General features: G+C 39.4%; 1 protein-coding gene across 2 annotated transcripts in view; it reads right to left on the reverse strand.

Annotated features, from left to right (window-relative positions):
• aldh16a1 (aldehyde dehydrogenase 16 family, member A1) overlaps window positions 1–19,286 on the reverse strand; it is a 65,847-nt gene that overhangs the window by 23,462 nt on the left and 23,099 nt on the right. For both annotated transcript variants that reach the window (XM_030130237.1, XM_030130236.1), the window contains 3 exons: window positions 18,574–18,730; window positions 12,227–12,302; window positions 2,524–2,629 (listed from right to left, as the gene is read on the reverse strand). In XM_030130237.1, coding sequence (XP_029986097.1) covers window positions 2,524–2,629; window positions 12,227–12,302; window positions 18,574–18,730 — 339 coding nt within the window. The remainder of the gene's footprint in view (window positions 1–2,523; window positions 2,630–12,226; window positions 12,303–18,573; window positions 18,731–19,286) is intronic.

Consider the following 19,286-nt stretch of genomic DNA (forward strand, 5'->3'; position numbering starts at 1 on the left):
AAAAAAAAACACAGAGGTCAGAGGTCAACGTAGGAGCACAGGTACAGACCCTGAAAGACACGAACACAGATACACACATAAATGGAACCAGTTTCAAGTTCTGTTTTCAGTTTTCGGATCCAGTTCCGTTTATGGATCATGGAACTAGTTTCATTTACAGAACTCAGAACCAAGCCGTGCTCCGCCCTTCAAGCCCCGCCTCCTGTGGGGGTGGGAGGGGCTCTACACCACAGTGAACCAGCAGACCAAACCGGTCCTGCACAGACCTCAGATCTAGTTCTGAATAATGTTCTCCTTCAGGTCCGACCCTTAAACTAACACATGTGCACTCTTCTGCTGTTTATCTTTTCTTTAATGCTGGTGAATGTCATTTATGACTTCATTAACGTTAACTCTAACTCCCACATCACCGTATCGTGTCCTGTAGGACGCTGGGCTCCAGGCTCTAAGCTCCGCCTTCTGTTTCTTGCAGACCGTTGCAGTACTCCGCTGTGACCCGGGGCACAGATCCAGTTCTGACAACAGTTTTCGTTTACAGAACTGTGAACCAAGCCGGGCTGGAAGCTTCATGAAAAGATGACAAACTGCATTTGACTCCAGTTCTGTGCATGTACTGGTAGGACTAGTGTTCAGAAGGGATTCAAACAGAACTGGTTCTGAATAAACAGATCTGAGAAAGTTTATTCAGAACCGGTGTAGAACTGGACTTGTGAGGTCTGGTTCAGTTAAATGTAGCTGATGAAAAGCTTGGAGCTGGAGGTCTGTACTGCAGCTTAGTGTACCGGGTCACAGCAGTTTAGTGTACCGGTCTGCAGCTTCACTGGTGGCGGAGCTAGAAGCCAGTAGGACGGCTTCCTGCAGGACATGACACTGTGATGTGGGAGTTAGAGTTGACGTTAATGAAGTTATAAATGACATTCACCAGCATTAAAGAAAAGATAAACAGCAGAAGAGTGCACATGTGTGTTAGTTTAAGGGTCGGACCTGAAGGAGAACATTATTCAGAACTAGATCTGAGGTCTGTGCAGGACCGGTTTGGTCTGCTGGTTCACTGTGGTGTAGAGCCCGTCCCATCCCCACAGGAGGCGGGGCTTGGAGGGCGGAGCACGGCTTGGTTCTGAGTTCTGTAAAACAAACTAGTTCCATGATCCATAAACAGACCTGGATCCTTAAACGGAGCTGGATCCATAAACGGAACTTGGAACTGGTTCCGTTTATGGAACCAACTTCACACTCCCAAAAAAACCAAAAAAAACATCCATCACATCAAACACACGTGGATTGGATTCAGGATTTCCAACAGTCAAAATGTGTGTGAGTTGAATTTCATTTTAGAAACTAAAAATAACTGTTTGAAAATATATGAAAATTAAATAAAACCAGTCATGAACTGGTAGAAAATCCAAAGTCACAGGTTTAGAACCTGAAGAAGAGGGGACCTTTAAGACAACTATTAAATAACTCTGCATTTACCAGTGTTAAACATGTCAGTGTTAAACCCACCTGTAGTGTTAAACCTGTCAGTGTTGTTTGTCAGTGTTAAATCCATCTGTAGTGTTAAACCTGTCAGTGTTGTTTGTCAGTGTTAAACCTACCTGTAGTGTTAAACCTGTCAGTGTTGTCTGTCAGTGTTAAATCCATCTGTAGTGTTAAACCTGTCAGTGTTGTCAGTGTTAAACCCACCTGTAGTGTTAAACCTGTCAGTGTTGTTTGTCAGTGTTAAACCCAACTGTAGTGTTAAACCTGTCAGTGTTGTTTGTCAGTGTTAAACCTACCTGTAGTGTTATACCTGTCAGTGTTGTTTGTCAGTGTTAAATCCATCTGTAGTGTTAAACCTGTCAGTGTTGTTTGTCAGTGTTAAATCCATCTGTAGTGTTAAACCTGTCAGTGTTGTTTGTCAGTGTTAAACCTACCTGTAGTGTTAAACCTGTCAGTGTTGTCAGTGTTAAACCCACCTGTAGTGTTAAACCTGTCAGTGTTGTTTGTCAGTGTTAAACCCACCTGTAGTGTTAAACCTGTCAGTGTTGTTTGTCAGTGTTAAATCCATCTGTAGTGTTAAACCTGTCAGTGTTGTTTGTCAGTGTTAAATCCATCTGTAGTGTTAAACCTGTCAGTGTTGTTTGTCAGTGTTAAACCTACCTGTAGTGTTAAACCTGTCAGTGTTGTCAGTGTTAAACCCACCTGTAGTGTTAAACCTGTCAGTGTTGTTTGTCAGTGTTAAACCCACCTGTAGTGTTAAACCTGTCAGTGTTGTTTGTCAGTGTTAAATCCATCTGTAGTGTTAAACCTGTCAGTGTTGTTTGTCAGTGTTAAACCCACCTGTAGTGTTAAACCTGTCAGTGTTGTTTGTCAGTGTTAAACCCACCTGTAGTGTTAAACCTGTCAGTGTTGTTTGTCAGTGTTAAACCCACCTGTGGTGTTAAACCTGTCAGTGTTAAACCCACCTGTAGTGTTAAACCTGTCAGTGTTGTTTGTCAGTGTTAAACCCACCTGTGGTGTTAAACCTGTCAGTGTTAAACCCACCTGCTGTCCTCCGTCGGTGCAGGTTCCACTGTCTTTGTGACCGGACAGCGGCAGACAGGGGTCAGACACAGAGTGGGAGTTGACCCAGACCACGCCCACAGACAGACTGACAGAAGGGGGAGGGGAGAAATATTAGTGAAGAGTAACAGACAAAAGGAGACCAGAACAGGAAGTGGACACTGACCAGAACAGGAAGTGGACACTGACCAGAGCAGGTACAGACACAATAAAGGACACATGACTAATGTCCATTCAACACCAACAAAAGAGAGTTCATTTACAACCATCAGACTGAAGAGGAACTGAGGTTCACAACTGGACATATAAACAACACAAACTGTGTGTGTGTGTGTGTCAAGGTTATAATAGTTTTGGATTTTTAATTATAGTTTAGTTTTAATTAGTTTTGACTTTTTTTTCTCTTATTCAGTTAGTTTTAATTAGTTTTTAGAGCAGGTTTGTTAGTTTTTATTAGTTATCGTTTTTTTCTGAATGCTTAGTTTTAGTTTAGTTTAGTTTTAGTTTTAGTATTAGTTTTAGTTATTTCGTGTATTTTATCTTCCTCATCATCCTATTCAAAGAAATTAGTGAGGCATGGATATGGGTTACCCTGGACACTTTATTTGGGGGTCGGGTTAGGGGGGCTCATGGACTGAGCAGAGACACAATGTACCGTACAATGTATAAATTCCCTATAGCAGGTTGAGGGGGGGTGCAATCCATACACAACGTCACTTACGTGAAACAATGCGAAGATGTGCAAAGCATGAGAGGAGATGCACAAAGCAGCCAGAAGTTAAAGCAGATAGAAACATATATAAACCAGATAGAAACATATATAACTAGAAGCACTCGGAGAGCGCAGACCTCCGCCAAGGCTGATCAGTGCCCCCCCTCCCCGTGGGCCCCCCCACCCCCGATCACCACCAAAATTTAATCATTTCTTCCTTATCCCATTTCCAACAAACCCTGAAAATTTCATCCAAATCTGTCCATAATTTTTTGAGTTATGTTGCACACTAACGGACAGACAAACAAACAAACAAACAAACAAACAAACAAACAGACAAACAAACAGACTAACAAACAAACAAACCCTGGAAAAAACATAACCTCCTTGGCGGAGGTAACCAGCTAACCAGCAGTTAAAGCAGATAGAAACATATATAAACCAGCTAACCAGCAGTTAAAGCAGATAGAAACATATATAAACCAGCTAACCAGCAGTTAAAGCTGATAGAAACATATATAAACCAGCTAACCAGCAGTTAAAGCAGATAGAAACATATATAAACCAGCTAACCAGCAGTTAAAGCAGATAGAAACATATATAAACCAGCTAACCAGCAGTTCAAGCAGATAGAAACATATATAAACCAGCTAACCAGCAGTTAAAGCTGATAGAAACATATATAAACCAGCTAACCAGCAGTTAAAGCAGATATAAACATATATAAACCAGCTAACCAGCAGTTAAAGCAGACAGAAACATATATAAACCAGCTAACCAGCAGTTAAAGCAGATAGGAACATATATAAACCAGCTAGCCAGCAGTTAAAGCAGATAGGAACATATATAAACCAGCTAACCAGCAGTTAAAGCAGACAGAAACATATATAAACCAGCTAACCAGCAGTTAAAGCAGACAGAAACATATATAAACCAGCTAACCAGCAGTTAAAGCAGACAGAAACATATATAAACCAGCTAACCAGCAGTTAAAGCAGATAGAAACATATATAAACCAGCTAACCAGCAGTTAAAGAAGACAGAAACATATATAAACCAGCTAACCAGCAGTTAAAGCAGACGGAAACATATATAAACCAGCTAACCAGCAGGTAAAGCAGATAGAAACATATATAACCAGCGAACCAGCAGTTAAAGAAGATAGGACCATATATAAACCAGCTAACCAGCAGTTAAAGCAGATAGAAACATATATAACCTGCTAACCATTAGTTAAAGCAGATAGAAACATATATAACCAGCTAACCAGCAGTTAAAGCAGATAGAAACATATATAAACCAGCTAACCAGCAGTTAAAGCTGATAGAAACATATATAAACCAGCTAACCAGCAGTTAAAGCAGATATAAACATATATAAACCAGCTAACCAGCAGTTAAAGCAGACAGAAACCTATATAAACCAGCTAACCAGCAGTTAAAGCAGATATAAACATATATAAACCAGCTAACCAGCAGTTAAAGCAGACAGAAACATATATGAACCAGCTAACCAGCAGTTAAAGCAGATAGGAACATATATAAACCAGCTAGCCAGCAGTTAAAGCAGATAGGAACATATATAAACCAGCTAACCAGCAGTTAAAGCAGACAGAAACATATATAAACCAGCTAACCAGCAGTTAAAGCAGACAGAAACATATATAAACCAGCTAACCAGCAGGTAAAGCAGATAGAAACATATATAACCAGCGAACCAGCAGTTAAAGAAGATAGGACCATATATAAACCAGCTAACCAGCAGTTAAAGCAGATAGAAACATATATAACCTGCTAACCATTAGTTAAAGCAGATAGAAACATATATAACCAGCTAACCAGCAGTTAAAGCAGATAGAAACATATATAAACCAGCTAACCAGCAGTTAAAGCTGATAGAAATATATATAAACCAGCTAACCAGCAGTTAAAGCAGATATAAACATATATAAACCAGCTAACCAGCAGTTAAAGCAGACAGAAACCTATATAAACCAGCTAACCAGCAGTTAAAGCAGATAGGAACATATATAAACCAGTTAGCCAGCAGTTAAAGCAGATAGGAACATATATAAACCAGCTAACCAGCAGTTAAAGCAGACAGAAACATATATAAACCAGCTAACCAGCAGTTAAAGCAGACAGAAACATATATAAACCAGCTAACCAGCAGTTAAAGCAGACAGAAACATATATAAACCAGCTAACCAGCAGGTAAAGCAGATAGAAACATATATAACCAGCTAACCAGCAGTTAAAGAAGATAGGACCATATATAAACCAGCTAACCAGCAGTTAAAGCAGATAGAAACATATATAACCTGCTAACCATTAGTTAAAGCAGATAGAAACATATATAACCAGCTAACCAGCAGTTCAAGCAGATAGAAACATATATAAACCAGCTAACCAGCAGTTAAAGCAGACAGAAACATATATAAACCAGCTAACCAGCAGTTAAAGCAGATAGAAACATATATAAACCAGCTAACCAGCAGTTAAAGCAAACAGAAACATATATAAACCAGCTAACCAGCAGTTAAAGCAGATAGAAACATATATAAACCAGCTAACCAGCAGTAAACCAGATAGATAAATATATAAACCAGCTAACCAGCAGTTAAAGCTGACAGAAACATATATAAACCAGCATACCAGCAGGTAAAGTAGACAGAAACATATATAAACCAGCTAACCAGCAGTAAAAGCAGATAGAAACATATATAAACCAGCTAACCAGCAGTTAAAGCAGACAGAAACATATATAAACCAGCCAACGAGCAGTTAAAGCAGATAGAAACATATATAAACCAGCTAACCAGCAGTTAAAGCAGACAGAAACATATATAAACCAGCCAACGAGCAGTTAAAGCAGATAGAAACATATATAAACCAGCAAACCAGCAGGTAAAGCAGATAGAAACATATATAAACCAGCAAACTAGCAGGTAAAGCAGATAGAAACATATATAAACCAGCTAGCCAGCAGGTAAAGCAGATAGAAACATATATAAACCAGCAAACCAGCAGGTAAAGCAGATAGAAACATATATAAACCAGCTAACCAGCAGTTAAAGCAGATAGGAACATATATAAACCAGCTAACCAGCAGGTAAAGCAGACAGAAACATATATAAACCAGCTAACCAGCAGGTAAAGCAGATAGAAACATATATAAACCAGCTAACCAGCAGTTAAAGCAGACAGAAACATATATAAACCAGCTAACCAGCAGTTAAAGCAGATAGAAACAAATATAAACCAGCTAACCAGCAGTTAAAGCAGATAGGAACATATATAAACCAGCTAACCAGCAGTTAAAGCAGATAGAAACATATATAACCAACTAACCAGCAGTTAAAGCAGACAGAAACATATATAAACCAGCTAACCAGCAGTTAAAGCAGACAGAAACATATATAAACCAGCTAACCAGCAGTTAAAGCAGATAGGAACATATATAAACCAGCTAGCCAGCAGTTAAAGCAGATAGGAACATATATAAACCAGCTAACCAGCAGTTAAAGGAGACAGAAACATATATAAACCAGCTAACCAGCAGTTAAAGCAGATAGGAACCTATTATAAACCAGCTAACCAGCAGTTAAAGCAGACAGAAACATATATAAACCAGCTAACCAGCAGTTAAAGCAGATAGAAACATATATAACCAGCTAACCAGCAGTTAAAGCAGACAGAAACATATATAAACCAGCTAACCAGCAGTTAAAGCAGACAGAAACATATATAAACCAGCTAACCAGCAGGTAAAGCAGATAGAAACATATATAACCAGCTAACCAGCAGTTAAAGCAGATAGGACCATATATAAACCAGCTAACCAGCAGTTAAAGCAGATAGAAACATATATAACCAGCTAACCAGCAGTTAAAGCAGATAGGACCATATATAAACCAGCTAACCAGCAGTTAAAGCAAACAGAAACATATATAAACCAGCTAACCAGCAGTTAAAGCAAACAGAAACATATATAAACCAGCTAACCAGCAGTTAAAGCAGATAGAAACATATATAAACCAGCTAACCAGCAGTTAAAGCAAACAGAAACATATATAAACCAGCTAACCAGCAGTTAAAGCAGATAGAAACATATATAAACCAGCTAACCAGCAGTAAACCAGATAGATAAATATATAAACCAGCTAACCAGCAGTTAAAGCTGACAGAAACATATATAAACCAGCATACCAGCAGTTAAAGTAGACAGAAACATATATAAACCAGCTAACCAGCAGTAAAAGCAGATAGAAACATATATAAACCAGCTAACCAGCAGTTAAAGCAGATAGAAACATATATAAACCAGCTAACCAGCAGTTAAAGCAGACAGAAACATATATAAACCAGCCAACGAGCAGTTAAAGCAGATAGAAACATATATAAACCAGCTAGCCAGCAGTTCAAGCAGACAGAAACATATATAAACCAGCTAACCAGCAGTTCAAGCAGATAGAAACATATATAAACCAGCTAACCAGCAGGTAAAGCAGACAGAAACATATATAAACCAGCTAACCAGCAGTTAAAGCAGATAGAAACATATATAAACCAGCTAACCAGCAGTTCAAGCAGACAGAAACATATATAAACCAGCTAACCAGCAGTTAAAGCAGATAGAAACATATATAAACCAGCTAACCAGCAGGTAAAGCAGACAGAAACATATATAAACCAGCTAACCAGCAGTTAAAGCAGATAGAAACATATATAAACCAGCTAACCAGCAGTTCAAGCAGACAGAAACATATATAAACCAGCTAACCAGCAGTTAAAGCAAACAGAAACATATATAAACCAGCTAACCAGCAGTTAAAGCAAACAGAAACATATATAAACCAGCTAACCAGCAGTTAAAGCAGATAGAAACATATATAAACCAGCTAACCAGCAGTTAAAGCAAACAGAAACATATATAAACCAGCTAACCAGCAGTTAAAGCAGATAGAAACATATATAAACCAGCTAACCAGCAGTAAACCAGATAGATAAATATATAAACCAGCTAACCAGCAGTTAAAGCTGACAGAAACATATATAAACCAGCATACCAGCAGTTAAAGTAGACAGAAACATATATAAACCAGCTAACCAGCAGTAAAAGCAGATAGAAACATATATAAACCAGCTAACCAGCAGTTAAAGCAGATAGAAACATATATAAACCAGCTAACCAGCAGTTAAAGCAGACAGAAACATATATAAACCAGCCAACGAGCAGTTAAAGCAGATAGAAACATATATAAACCAGCTAGCCAGCAGTTCAAGCAGACAGAAACATATATAAACCAGCTAACCAGCAGTTCAAGCAGATAGAAACATATATAAACCAGCTAACCAGCAGGTAAAGCAGACAGAAACATATATAAACCAGCTAACCAGCAGTTAAAGCAGATAGAAACATATATAAACCAGCTAACCAGCAGTTCAAGCAGACAGAAACATATATAAACCAGCTAACCAGCAGTTAAAGCAGATAGAAACATATATAAACCAGCTAACCAGCAGGTAAAGCAGACAGAAACATATATAAACCAGCTAACCAGCAGTTAAAGCAGATAGAAACATATATAAACCAGCTAACCAGCAGTTCAAGCAGACAGAAACATATATAAACCAGCTAACCAGCAGTTAAAGCAGATAGAAACATATATAAACCAGCTAACCAGCAGTTAAAGCAGATAGGAACATATATAAACCAGCTAACCAGCAGTTAAAGCAGGTAGGAACATATATAAACCAGCTAACCAGCAGTTAAAGCAGACAGAAACATATATAAACCAGCCAACGAGCAGTTAAAGCATATAGAAACATATATAAACCAGCTAACCAGCAGTTAAAGCAGACAGAAACATATATAAACCAGCTAGCCAGCAGTTAAAGCAGACAGAAACATATATAAACCAGCCAACGAGCAGTTAAAGCAGATAGAAACATATATAAACCAGCTAACCAGCAGTTAAAGCAGACAGAAACATATATAAACCAGCTAACCAGCAGTTAAAGCAGACAGAAACATATATAAACCAGCCAACGAGCAGTTAAAGCATATAGAAACATATATAAACCAGCTAACCAGCAGTTAAAGCAGACAGAAACATATATAAACCAGCCAACGAGCAGTTAAAGCAGATAGAAACATATATAAACCAGCTAACCAGCAGTTCAAGCAGACAGAAACATATATAAACCAGCCAACCAGCAGGTAAAGCAGATAGAAACATATATAAACCAGCTAACCAGCAGTTAAAGCAGATAGAAACATATATAAACCAGCTAACCAGCAGTTCAAGCAGACAGAAACATATATAAACCAGCCAACCAGCAGGTAAAGCAGACAGAAACATATATAAACTAGCTAACCAGCAGTTCAAGCAGATAGAAACATATATAAACCAGCTAGCCAGCAGTTAAAGCAGGTAGGAACATATATAAACCAGCTAACCAGCAGTTAAAGCAGACAGAAACATATATAAACCAGCCAACGAGCAGTTAAAGCATATAGAAACATATATAAACCAGCTAACCAGCAGTTAAAGCAGACAGAAACATATATAAACCAGCCAACGAGCAGTTAAAGCATATAGAAACATATATAAACCAGCTAACCAGCAGTTCAAGCAGACAGAAACATATATAAACCAGCTAACCAGCAGGTAAAGCAGATAGAAACATATATAAACCAGCTAACCAGCAGTTAAAGCAGACAGAAACATATATAAACTAGCTAACCAGCAGTTCAAGCAGATAGAAACATATATAAACCAGCTAGCCAGCAGTTAAAGCAGACAGAAACATATATAAACCAGCCAACGAGCAGTTAAAGCATATAGAAACATATATAAACCAGCTAACCAGCAGTTAAAGCAGGTAGGAACATATATAAACCAGCTAACCAGCAGTTAAAGCAGACAGAAACATATATAAACCAGCCAACGAGCAGTTAAAGCATATAGAAACATATATAAACCAGCTAACCAGCAGTTAAAGCAGACAGAAACATATATAAACCAGCCAACGAGCAGTTAAAGCAGATAGAAACATATATAAACCAGCTAACCAGCAGTTCAAGCAGACAGAAACATATATAAACCAGCTAACCAGCAGGTAAAGCAGATAGAAACATATATAAACCAGCTAACCAGCAGTTAAAGCAGATAGAAACATATATAAACCAGCTAACCAGCAGGTAAAGCAGACAGAAACATATATAAACCAGCTAACCAGCAGTTAAATCAGATAGAAACATATATAAACCAGCTAGCCAGCAGTTCAAGCAGACAGAAACATATATAAACCAGCTAACCAGCAGGTAAGGCAGACAGAAACATATATAAACTAGCTAACCAGCAGTTCAAGCAGACAGAAACATATATAAACCAGCTAACCAGCAGTTCAAGCAGATAGAAACATATATAAACCAGCTAACCAGCAGTTAAAGCAGATAGAAACATATATAAACCAGCTAACCAGCAGTTCAAGCAGACAGAAACATATATAAACTAGCTAACCAGCAGTTCAAGCAGATAGAAACATATATAAACCAGCTAGCCAGCAGTTAAAGCAGACAGAAACATATATAAACCAGCCAACGAGCAGTTAAAGCATATAGAAACATATATAAACCAGCTAACCAGCAGTTAAAGCAGGTAGGAACATATATAAACCAGCTAACCAGCAGTTAAAGCAGACAGAAACATATATAAACCAGCTAACCAGCAGGTAAAGCAGATAGAAACATATATAAACCAGCTAACCAGCAGTTAAAGCAGATAGAAACATATATAAACCAGCTAACCAGCAGGTAAAGCAGACAGAAACATATATAAACCAGCTAACCAGCAGTTAAATCAGATAGAAACATATATAAACCAGCTAGCCAGCAGTTCAAGCAGACAGAAACATATATAAACCAGCTAACCAGCAGGTAAAGCAGACAGAAACATATATAAACTAGCTAACCAGCAGTTCAAGCAGACAGAAACATATATAAACCAGCTAACCAGCAGTTCAAGCAGATAGAAACATATATAAACCAGCTAACCAGCAGTTCAAGCAGACAGAAACATATATAAACCAGCTAACCAGCAGTTAAAGCAGATAGAAACATATATAACCAGCTAACCAGCAGTTCAAGCAGATAGGAACATATATAAACCACTTATAAACATATATAACCCAGTTCCTCATCAGTAAACCACACCTTAGCAGATATCTCATCTCTTAATCATCTCCAGTTCCATTATTAGCCAACTTTGCTTCAGTTCAGTTCAGCTAGCTGTAGCTAGTACCATCAAACGTTTTTTAACATTCTAACAGGTTCCATCCCTCTGTAATTGGATTAGTTTTCCTCCTCCTCTTCTAAACTGTGCAGTTCAGGGCTTGGAAGGCCTTTTCATGGTGATAAACTCTCCGGTTTTAACCTGGATGCTAGTCCTGTCTGACTCTGTCCTTTAGCTCAGCTCTGTCTCTGTCACTCACGCACACACACGGTACGCCAAAAAAAAAAAAAAAAAAAAAAAAAAAAACCCGACCCATGTATCACTCCAGTAAACCCCAGACAGGACTGTGCTGCTGTGTCCCAGCTTTAGTCTGTATGTTCCAGGTAGAGTGGGGACCAGAAGACCACTGGAAACCACCAGTGACCAGACATGACAGACTGTGAAGTGTCGTATGATGTCACCAGCTCAAACTGCTGGAGCCAAATAAATTAATTTCATATCAATCCGACATTGACAAAGACGAAAACAAAGGGAATTGTATCCATAATTTTTATACGTTTTAGTTAGTTTTGTAAGCTCACGATACAGTTTCAGTTAGTTATCGTTTTTTCTTTTAATTAGAGTTTTCATTAATTTCAGTTAACGAAAATGTTTTTTCAATTTTAGTTTTCGTCATTTCATTCGTTTTCGTTAACGATAATAACCTTGGTGTGTATGTATATGTATGTGTGTACCTCTTTGCTGTCTCCAGTGCCAGGGTCAGGTCCTCAGTCCAGATGGAGGCTGCCTGTCCATGGGGGCTGTGGTTACCTGGGAAACCAGTATACACCATTACACCAGTATACACTAGTATATACCAGTATAAACCAGTATACACCAGTATAAACCAGTATACGCCAGTATACACTAGTATATACCAGTATAAACCAGTATACACCAGTATAAACCAGTATACGCCAGTATACACTAGTATACACCAGTATAAACCAGTATACGCCAGTATACACTAGTATACACCAGTATAAACCAGTATACACCAGTATAAACCAGTATACGCCAGTATACACTAGTATACACCAGTATAAACCAGTATACGCCAATATACACTAGTATACACCAGTATAAACCAGTATACACCAGTATAAACCAGTATACGCCAGTATAAACCAGTATACGCCAGTATAAACCAGTATACACTAGTATACACCAGTATAAACCAGTATACACCAGTATAAACCAGTATACGCCAGTATAAACCAGTATACGCCAGTATAAACCAGTATACGCCAGTATAAAACAGTATACGCCAGTATAAACCAGTATACACCAGTATAAACCAGTATACGCCAGTATAAACCAGTATACACCAGTATAAACCAGTATACACCAGTATACACTAGTATACACCAGTATAAACCAGTATATGCCAGTATAAACCAGTATACAGCAGTACACAGTGTAGAACCCTATGTGGGGGAGGGGGGGGGGGGGGCAGATGCAGGGCTCTAGACTAACTTTTGGACTTCGGAGCACCAGTACTCCCAACTCCAAAGAGTTGGGCGCACCAGCAAAACTCTAGGAGCACCACTGTGCAGTTGGGGTCAAAGCAAACCTCTTGTGGATTTATGAAGTAATACCCTTAATAATCAACGTTCACAACCTGGAATAAGGTGTTTGAGCAGACTACAAAAGGAAAAAAACAGACTTCTGCTGCACTACAGTCCTATATTAACTGGTAGAACAGAACTTTGTGGTCTTCTAGGTGGTTCCTGGGGATGGAGGACACATCACAGTTCGTTCCAGCCAACTGCTTTATTCCACTGATTTTCAGTCATCACTGATGATGTCACCTTAACTGATGACAAATAAACGCTTAAAAATAATTCTAGCCAATCATACACTTGCTCGCTAACTGTGCGGGGTTTCATGGTTGCTTTTTTATCCTTATCTGCTCCGTGATTCGCCAGTTACAGTCAGCTGATTGTGTATAAAGTTGATCTGTGAACCATGATCAGCTGACTCAGCATGTATGACATCATGGAAACAACCACACCATTACGTTGTCGGTGTCCCTACTGAAGGCCAGCGCACTTCCGGGTTCACGCAAGCGGGCGAATCCCAGGAAGTAGAACATTACCGGCACGTGTCAGCCGGCAGGGGAGTTTATTTGATGGCTTGTTTATGCCGGCAGAGCGTTTGTTTTGGGCACTTGAGTCGGCCAGTGTGGCGTTGGGGCTTTTTTCCAGCGCTCCTGTCAGCATGTGTTTGTGTTCTGCAGCCCATCATGGAGGCGCAGGCCTGGAGCTTTTACTTAAAGGTGGGTCTGAGATGGTCTTCTGGAGCATTTGTTACTCTAGTCCTTTAAATCCCCTTCACACCCCAATTAAAACTAATTAATTAAATGCTCGAACACAAAAATGTAAAAAATCAGTCACCTGTAGAACGGACAGGACTGAAAAAAACACCAGCCAATCATTTTGAGTGCCCACTAGAAATGACTGAACACTGATATGTCAATCAAACTCAACTGACATTCACCCCTCCCCCCTCTGTTCATACCCCTCTTCAAGCATGAATCGTGTGTTCCCAGGAAGTGAAGCCAGAACCAGGTTCTATTACTTCTATTACTTATATCAGTTCTATTACTTCTATTACTTATATCAGTTCTATCAGTTCTATTACTTCTATTAGTTCTATGACTTCTGTTACTTGTATTAGTTTTATTACTTGTATTAGTTCTATCAGTTCTATGACTTCTATTACTTGTATTACTTGTATTAGTTCTATTACTTGTATTAGTTCTATTACTTGCATTAGTTCTATTACTTGTATTAGTTCCATTAGGATGGACAGTAAACTGGAACCAGTTTGATGTCAAACATAAACCAGTACTACATGGACCATCAGTCCCATCGCTCTGAACTGGGGCGGTTCTGTTAGAGTGGGGGGGTTAGAGGAGACTGAAGGAGCTAGGACTGGATACACCAGCAGGAGCCTCAGCCCGTGTAGGAGGCGGAGCTGTGGGCGGGGCCGGTCCGGACCGTATACGGAGTGGAGCCCGACCCGGGTCTGGAGCCTCAGCTGGTGAACTGTGTCTGTGCAGCGCCGGTGAACCCTCAGGAACCAGCATTACACCTGCCACTACCCTGGAGGCGTGGCATTACACCTGCCACTACCCTGGAGGCGTGGCTTTACACCTGCCACTACCCTGGAGGCGTGGCATTACACCTGCCACTACTCTGGAGGCGTGGCATTACACCTGCCACTACCCTGGAGGCGTGGCATTACACCTGCCACTACCCTGGAGGCGTGGCATTACACCTGCCACTACCCTGGAGGCGTGGCATTACACCTGCCACTACCCTGGAGGCGTGGCTTTACACCTGCCACTACCCTGGAGGCGTGGCATTACACCTGCCACTACTCTGGAGGCGTGGCATTACACCTGCCACTACCCTGGAGGCGTGGCATTACACCTGCCACTACCCTGGAGGCGTGGCTTTACACCTGCCACTACGCTGGAGGCGTGGCATTACACCTGCCACTACTCTGGAGGCGTGGCTTTACACCTGCCACTACCCTGGAGGCGTGGCATTACACCTGCCACTACCCTGGAGGCGTGGCATTACACCTGCCACTACCCTGGAGGCGTGGCTTTACACCTGCCACTACCCTGGAGGCGTGGCATTACACCTGCCACTACTCTGGAGGCGTGGCATTACACCTGCCACTACCCTGGAGGCGTGGCATTACACCTGCCACTACTCTGGAGGCGTGGCTTTACACCTGCCACTACCCTGGAGGTGTGGCATTACACCTGCCACTACTCTGGAGGCGTGGCATTACACCTGCCACTACCCTGGAGGCGTGGCATTACACCTGCCACTACCCTGGAGGCGTGGCTTTACACCTGCCACTACCCTGGAGGCGTGGCATTACACCTGCCACTACTCTGGAGGCGTGGCTTTACACCTGCCACTACTCTGGAGGCGTGGCATTGGAGGGACATCTGAAGAAAGGGGGTTGGACTTTGAACTGAGTATTTTCCAAATGTAGGCGCTGGAACCGTTTTTCTCAGATCTCAGACCCACCTTTAATTTCGGACAGGTGCACCAGTGTGACCGTGATTTCATATTAAGTCGCACGTCCAAGATTACTGGTGCATATGCGCTCATTTCAGTCACAATCAAGAGCCTGACATGATCGTTTATGGTACAGTCCTATTGTTGGAGTTGCTCAGTGGCTCATGGGAGTTTGTGTCCAGTAGATAAAGATGTAGTGGGGGGGGGGGGTATTTATATTTTTATTTTCTGAATTTTTCTTTTCTGTTTGTGGTTTTAAATTCTAAATAACCTTGGATGTGTTTTTTTTCCTTCTTTTCTTTCTTTCTTACTCAGAGTCACTGCTTCTGTTTTTTTTCCTTCTTTTCTTTCTTTCTTACCCAGAGTCACTGCTTGTGTTTTTTTTTTCTTTTTCCTTATTTTCTTTCTTTCTTACCCAGAGTCACTGCTTGTGTTTTTTTTCCTTCTTTTCTTTCTTTCTTACCCAGAGTCACTGCTTGTGTTTTTTTTTTCTTTTTCCTTATTTTCTTTCTTTCTTACCCAGAGTCACTGCTTCTGTTTTTTTTTCCTTCTTTTCTTTCTTTCTTACCCAGAGTCACTGCTTGTGTTTTTTTTTTCTTTTTCCTTATTTTCTTTCTTTCTTACCCAGAGTCACTGCTTGTGTTTTTTTTCCTTCTTTTCTTTCTTTCTTACCCAGAGTCACTGCTTGTGTTTTTTTCTTTTTCCTTCTTTTCTTTCTTTCTTACCCAGAGTCACTGCTTGTGTTTTTTTCTTTTTCCTTCTTTTCTTTCTTTCTTACCCAGAGTCACTGCTTGTGTTTTTTTTCTTTTTCCTTCTTTTCTTTCTTTCTTACCCAGAGTCACTGCTTGTGTTTTTTTTCTTTTTCCTTCTTTTCTTTCTTTCTTACCCAGAGTCACTGCTTGTGTTTTTTTTTTCTTTTTCCTTCTTTTCTTTCTTTCTTACCCAGAGTCACTGCTTGTGTTTTTTTTCTTTTTCCTTCTTTTCTTTCTTTCTTACCCAGAGTCACTGCTTGTGTTTTTTTTTCTTTTTCCTTCTTTTCTTTCTTTCTTACCCAGAGTCACTGCTTGTGTTTTTTTTTCTTTTTCCTTCTTTTCTTTCTTTCTTACCCAGAGTCACTGCTTGTGTTTTTTTTCTTTTTCCTTCTTTTCTTTCTTTCTTACCCAGAGTCACTGCTTGTGTTTTTTTTCTTTTTCCTTCTTTTCTTTCTTTCTTACCCAGAGTCACTGCTTGTGTTTTTTTCTTTTTCCTTCTTTTCTTTCTTTCTTACCCAGAGTCACTGCTTGTGTTTTTTTTCTTTTTCCTTCTTTTCTTTCTTTCTTACCCAGAGTCACTGCTTCTGTTTTTTTCCTTCTTTTCTTTCTTTCTTACCCAGAGTCACTGCTTGTGTTTTTTTTCTTTTTCCTTCTTTTCTTTCTTTCTTACCCAGAGTCACTGCTTCTGTTTTTTTCCTTCTTTTCTTTCTTTCTTACCCAGAGTCACTGCTTGTGTTTTTTTTCTTTTTCCTTCTTTTCTTTCTTTCTTACCCAGAGTCACTGCTTGTGTTTTTTTTCTTTTTCCTTCTTTTCTTTCTTTCTTACCCAGAGTCACTGCTTCTGTTTTTTTCCTTCTTTTCTTTCTTTCTTACCCAGAGTCACTGCTTGTGTTTTTTTTCTTTTTCCTTCTTTTCTTTCTTTCTTACCCAGAGTCACTGCTTGTGTTTTTTTTTTCTTTTTCCTTATTTTCTTTCTTTCTTACCCAGAGTCACTGCTTGTGTTTTTTTTCCTTCTTTTCTTTCTTTCTTACCCAGAGTCACTGCTTGTGTTTTTTTTTTCTTTTTCCTTATTTTCTTTCTTTCTTACCCAGAGTCACTGCTTCTGTTTTTTTTCCTTCTTTTCTTTCTTTCTTACCCAGAGTCACTGCTTGTGTTTTTTTTTTCTTTTTCCTTATTTTCTTTCTTTCTTACCCAGAGTCACTGCTTGTGTTTTTTTTCCTTCTTTTCTTTCTTTCTTACCCAGAGTCACTGCTTGTGTTTTTTTCTTTTTCCTTCTTTTCTTTCTTTCTTACCCAGAGTCACTGCTTGTGTTTTTTTTCTTTTTCCTTCTTTTCTTTCTTTCTTACCCAGAGTCACTGCTTGTGTTTTTTTTCTTTTTCCTTCTTTTCTTTCTTTCTTACCCAGAGTCACTGCTTGTGTTTTTTTTCTTTTTCCTTCTTTTCTTTCTTTCTTACCCAGAGTCACTGCTTGTGTTTTTTTTTTCTTTTTCCTTCTTTTCTTTCTTTCTTACCCAGAGTCACTGCTTGTGTTTTTTTTCTTTTTCCTTCTTTTCTTTCTTTCTTACCCAGAGTCACTGCTTGTGTTTTTTTTTCTTTTTCCTTCTTTTCTTTCTTTCTTACCCAGAGTCACTGCTTGTGTTTTTTTTTCTTTTTCCTTCTTTTCTTTCTTTCTTACCCAGAGTCACTGCTTGTGTTTTTTTTCTTTTTCCTTCTTTTCTTTCTTTCTTACCCAGAGTCACTGCTTGTGTTTTTTTTCTTTTTCCTTCTTTTCTTTCTTTCTTACCCAGAGTCACTGCTTGTGTTTTTTTTCTTTTTCCTTCTTTTCTTTCTTTCTTACCCAGAGTCACTGCTTGTGTTTTTTTTCTTTTTCCTTCTTTTCTTTCTTTCTTACCCAGAGTCACTGCTTCTGTTTTTTTCCTTCTTTTCTTTCTTTCTTACCCAGAGTCACTGCTTGTGTTTTTTTTCTTTTTCCTTCTTTTCTTTCTTTCTTACCCAGAGTCACTGCTTCTGTTTTTTTCCTTCTTTTCTTTCTTTCTTACCCAGAGTCACTGCTTGTGTTTTTTTTTCTTTTTCCTTCTTTTCTTTCTTTCTTACCCAGAGTCACTGCTTGTGTTTTTTTTCTTTTTCCTTCTTTTCTTTCTTTCTTACCCAGAGTCACTGCTTCTGTTTTTTTCCTTCTTTTCTTTCTTTCTTACCCAGAGTCACTGCTTGTGTTTTTTTTCTTTTTCCTTCTTTTCTTTCTTTCTTACCCAGAGTCACTGCTTCTGCGTTGCTTCTGAACGTCATGAGTGGCAGCAGCGGTCCTGGAGGCGGGGTCACCACACACGGTGAGGAGGGGGCCACGCCACAGAGCACAGTGGGGGGGTACTGGAGCCCTGAAGGGGGCGCTGTGCAGGACTGAAGCAGCTGGGGGGGGGGACAGACACACAGCTGACAGTGGTTCATTCATGGGGGGGGGGGGTCTAAAGTCATCATGGGTCCAGAGGCCTTAAACCAGTGATTTTCAACCCTGGGGTCTGGACCCCACGTGGGGTTGCCTGGAATTCAAATGGAGTCACCTGAAATTTATATTAACTGATAAAAAAATTTAAACTTCCTAATAAAAACTTACATTTCATAGCCTAAATGTTGCCTAAAATTAATGTTTATTTGCAACATAGTATAGCAAACTATTACATGATCAAAAACAAATGAATTTTAGCCAAAAAAAAAGTCCCTGTTTTGAATGTCTGGGGTCGCCTGAAATTTCTAATAATTTAAAGAAAAATAATAAAAAAAATTTAAACTTACTAATAAAAATTTACATTATACAGCCTGAATGTTGTCTAAAATTAACGTTTATTTGCAACATATAATAACAAACTATTACACAACCAAAAACAAATTAATTTTAGCAAACAAAAAGTTTCTGTTTTGAATGTCTGGGGTCGCCTGAAATTTGTGATGTTAAAATGGAGTCAGG

Source organism: Sphaeramia orbicularis, unplaced genomic scaffold (genome assembly GCF_902148855.1).
Source record: "Sphaeramia orbicularis unplaced genomic scaffold, fSphaOr1.1, whole genome shotgun sequence".
Lineage (NCBI taxonomy): Eukaryota > Metazoa > Chordata > Actinopteri > Kurtiformes > Apogonidae > Sphaeramia > Sphaeramia orbicularis.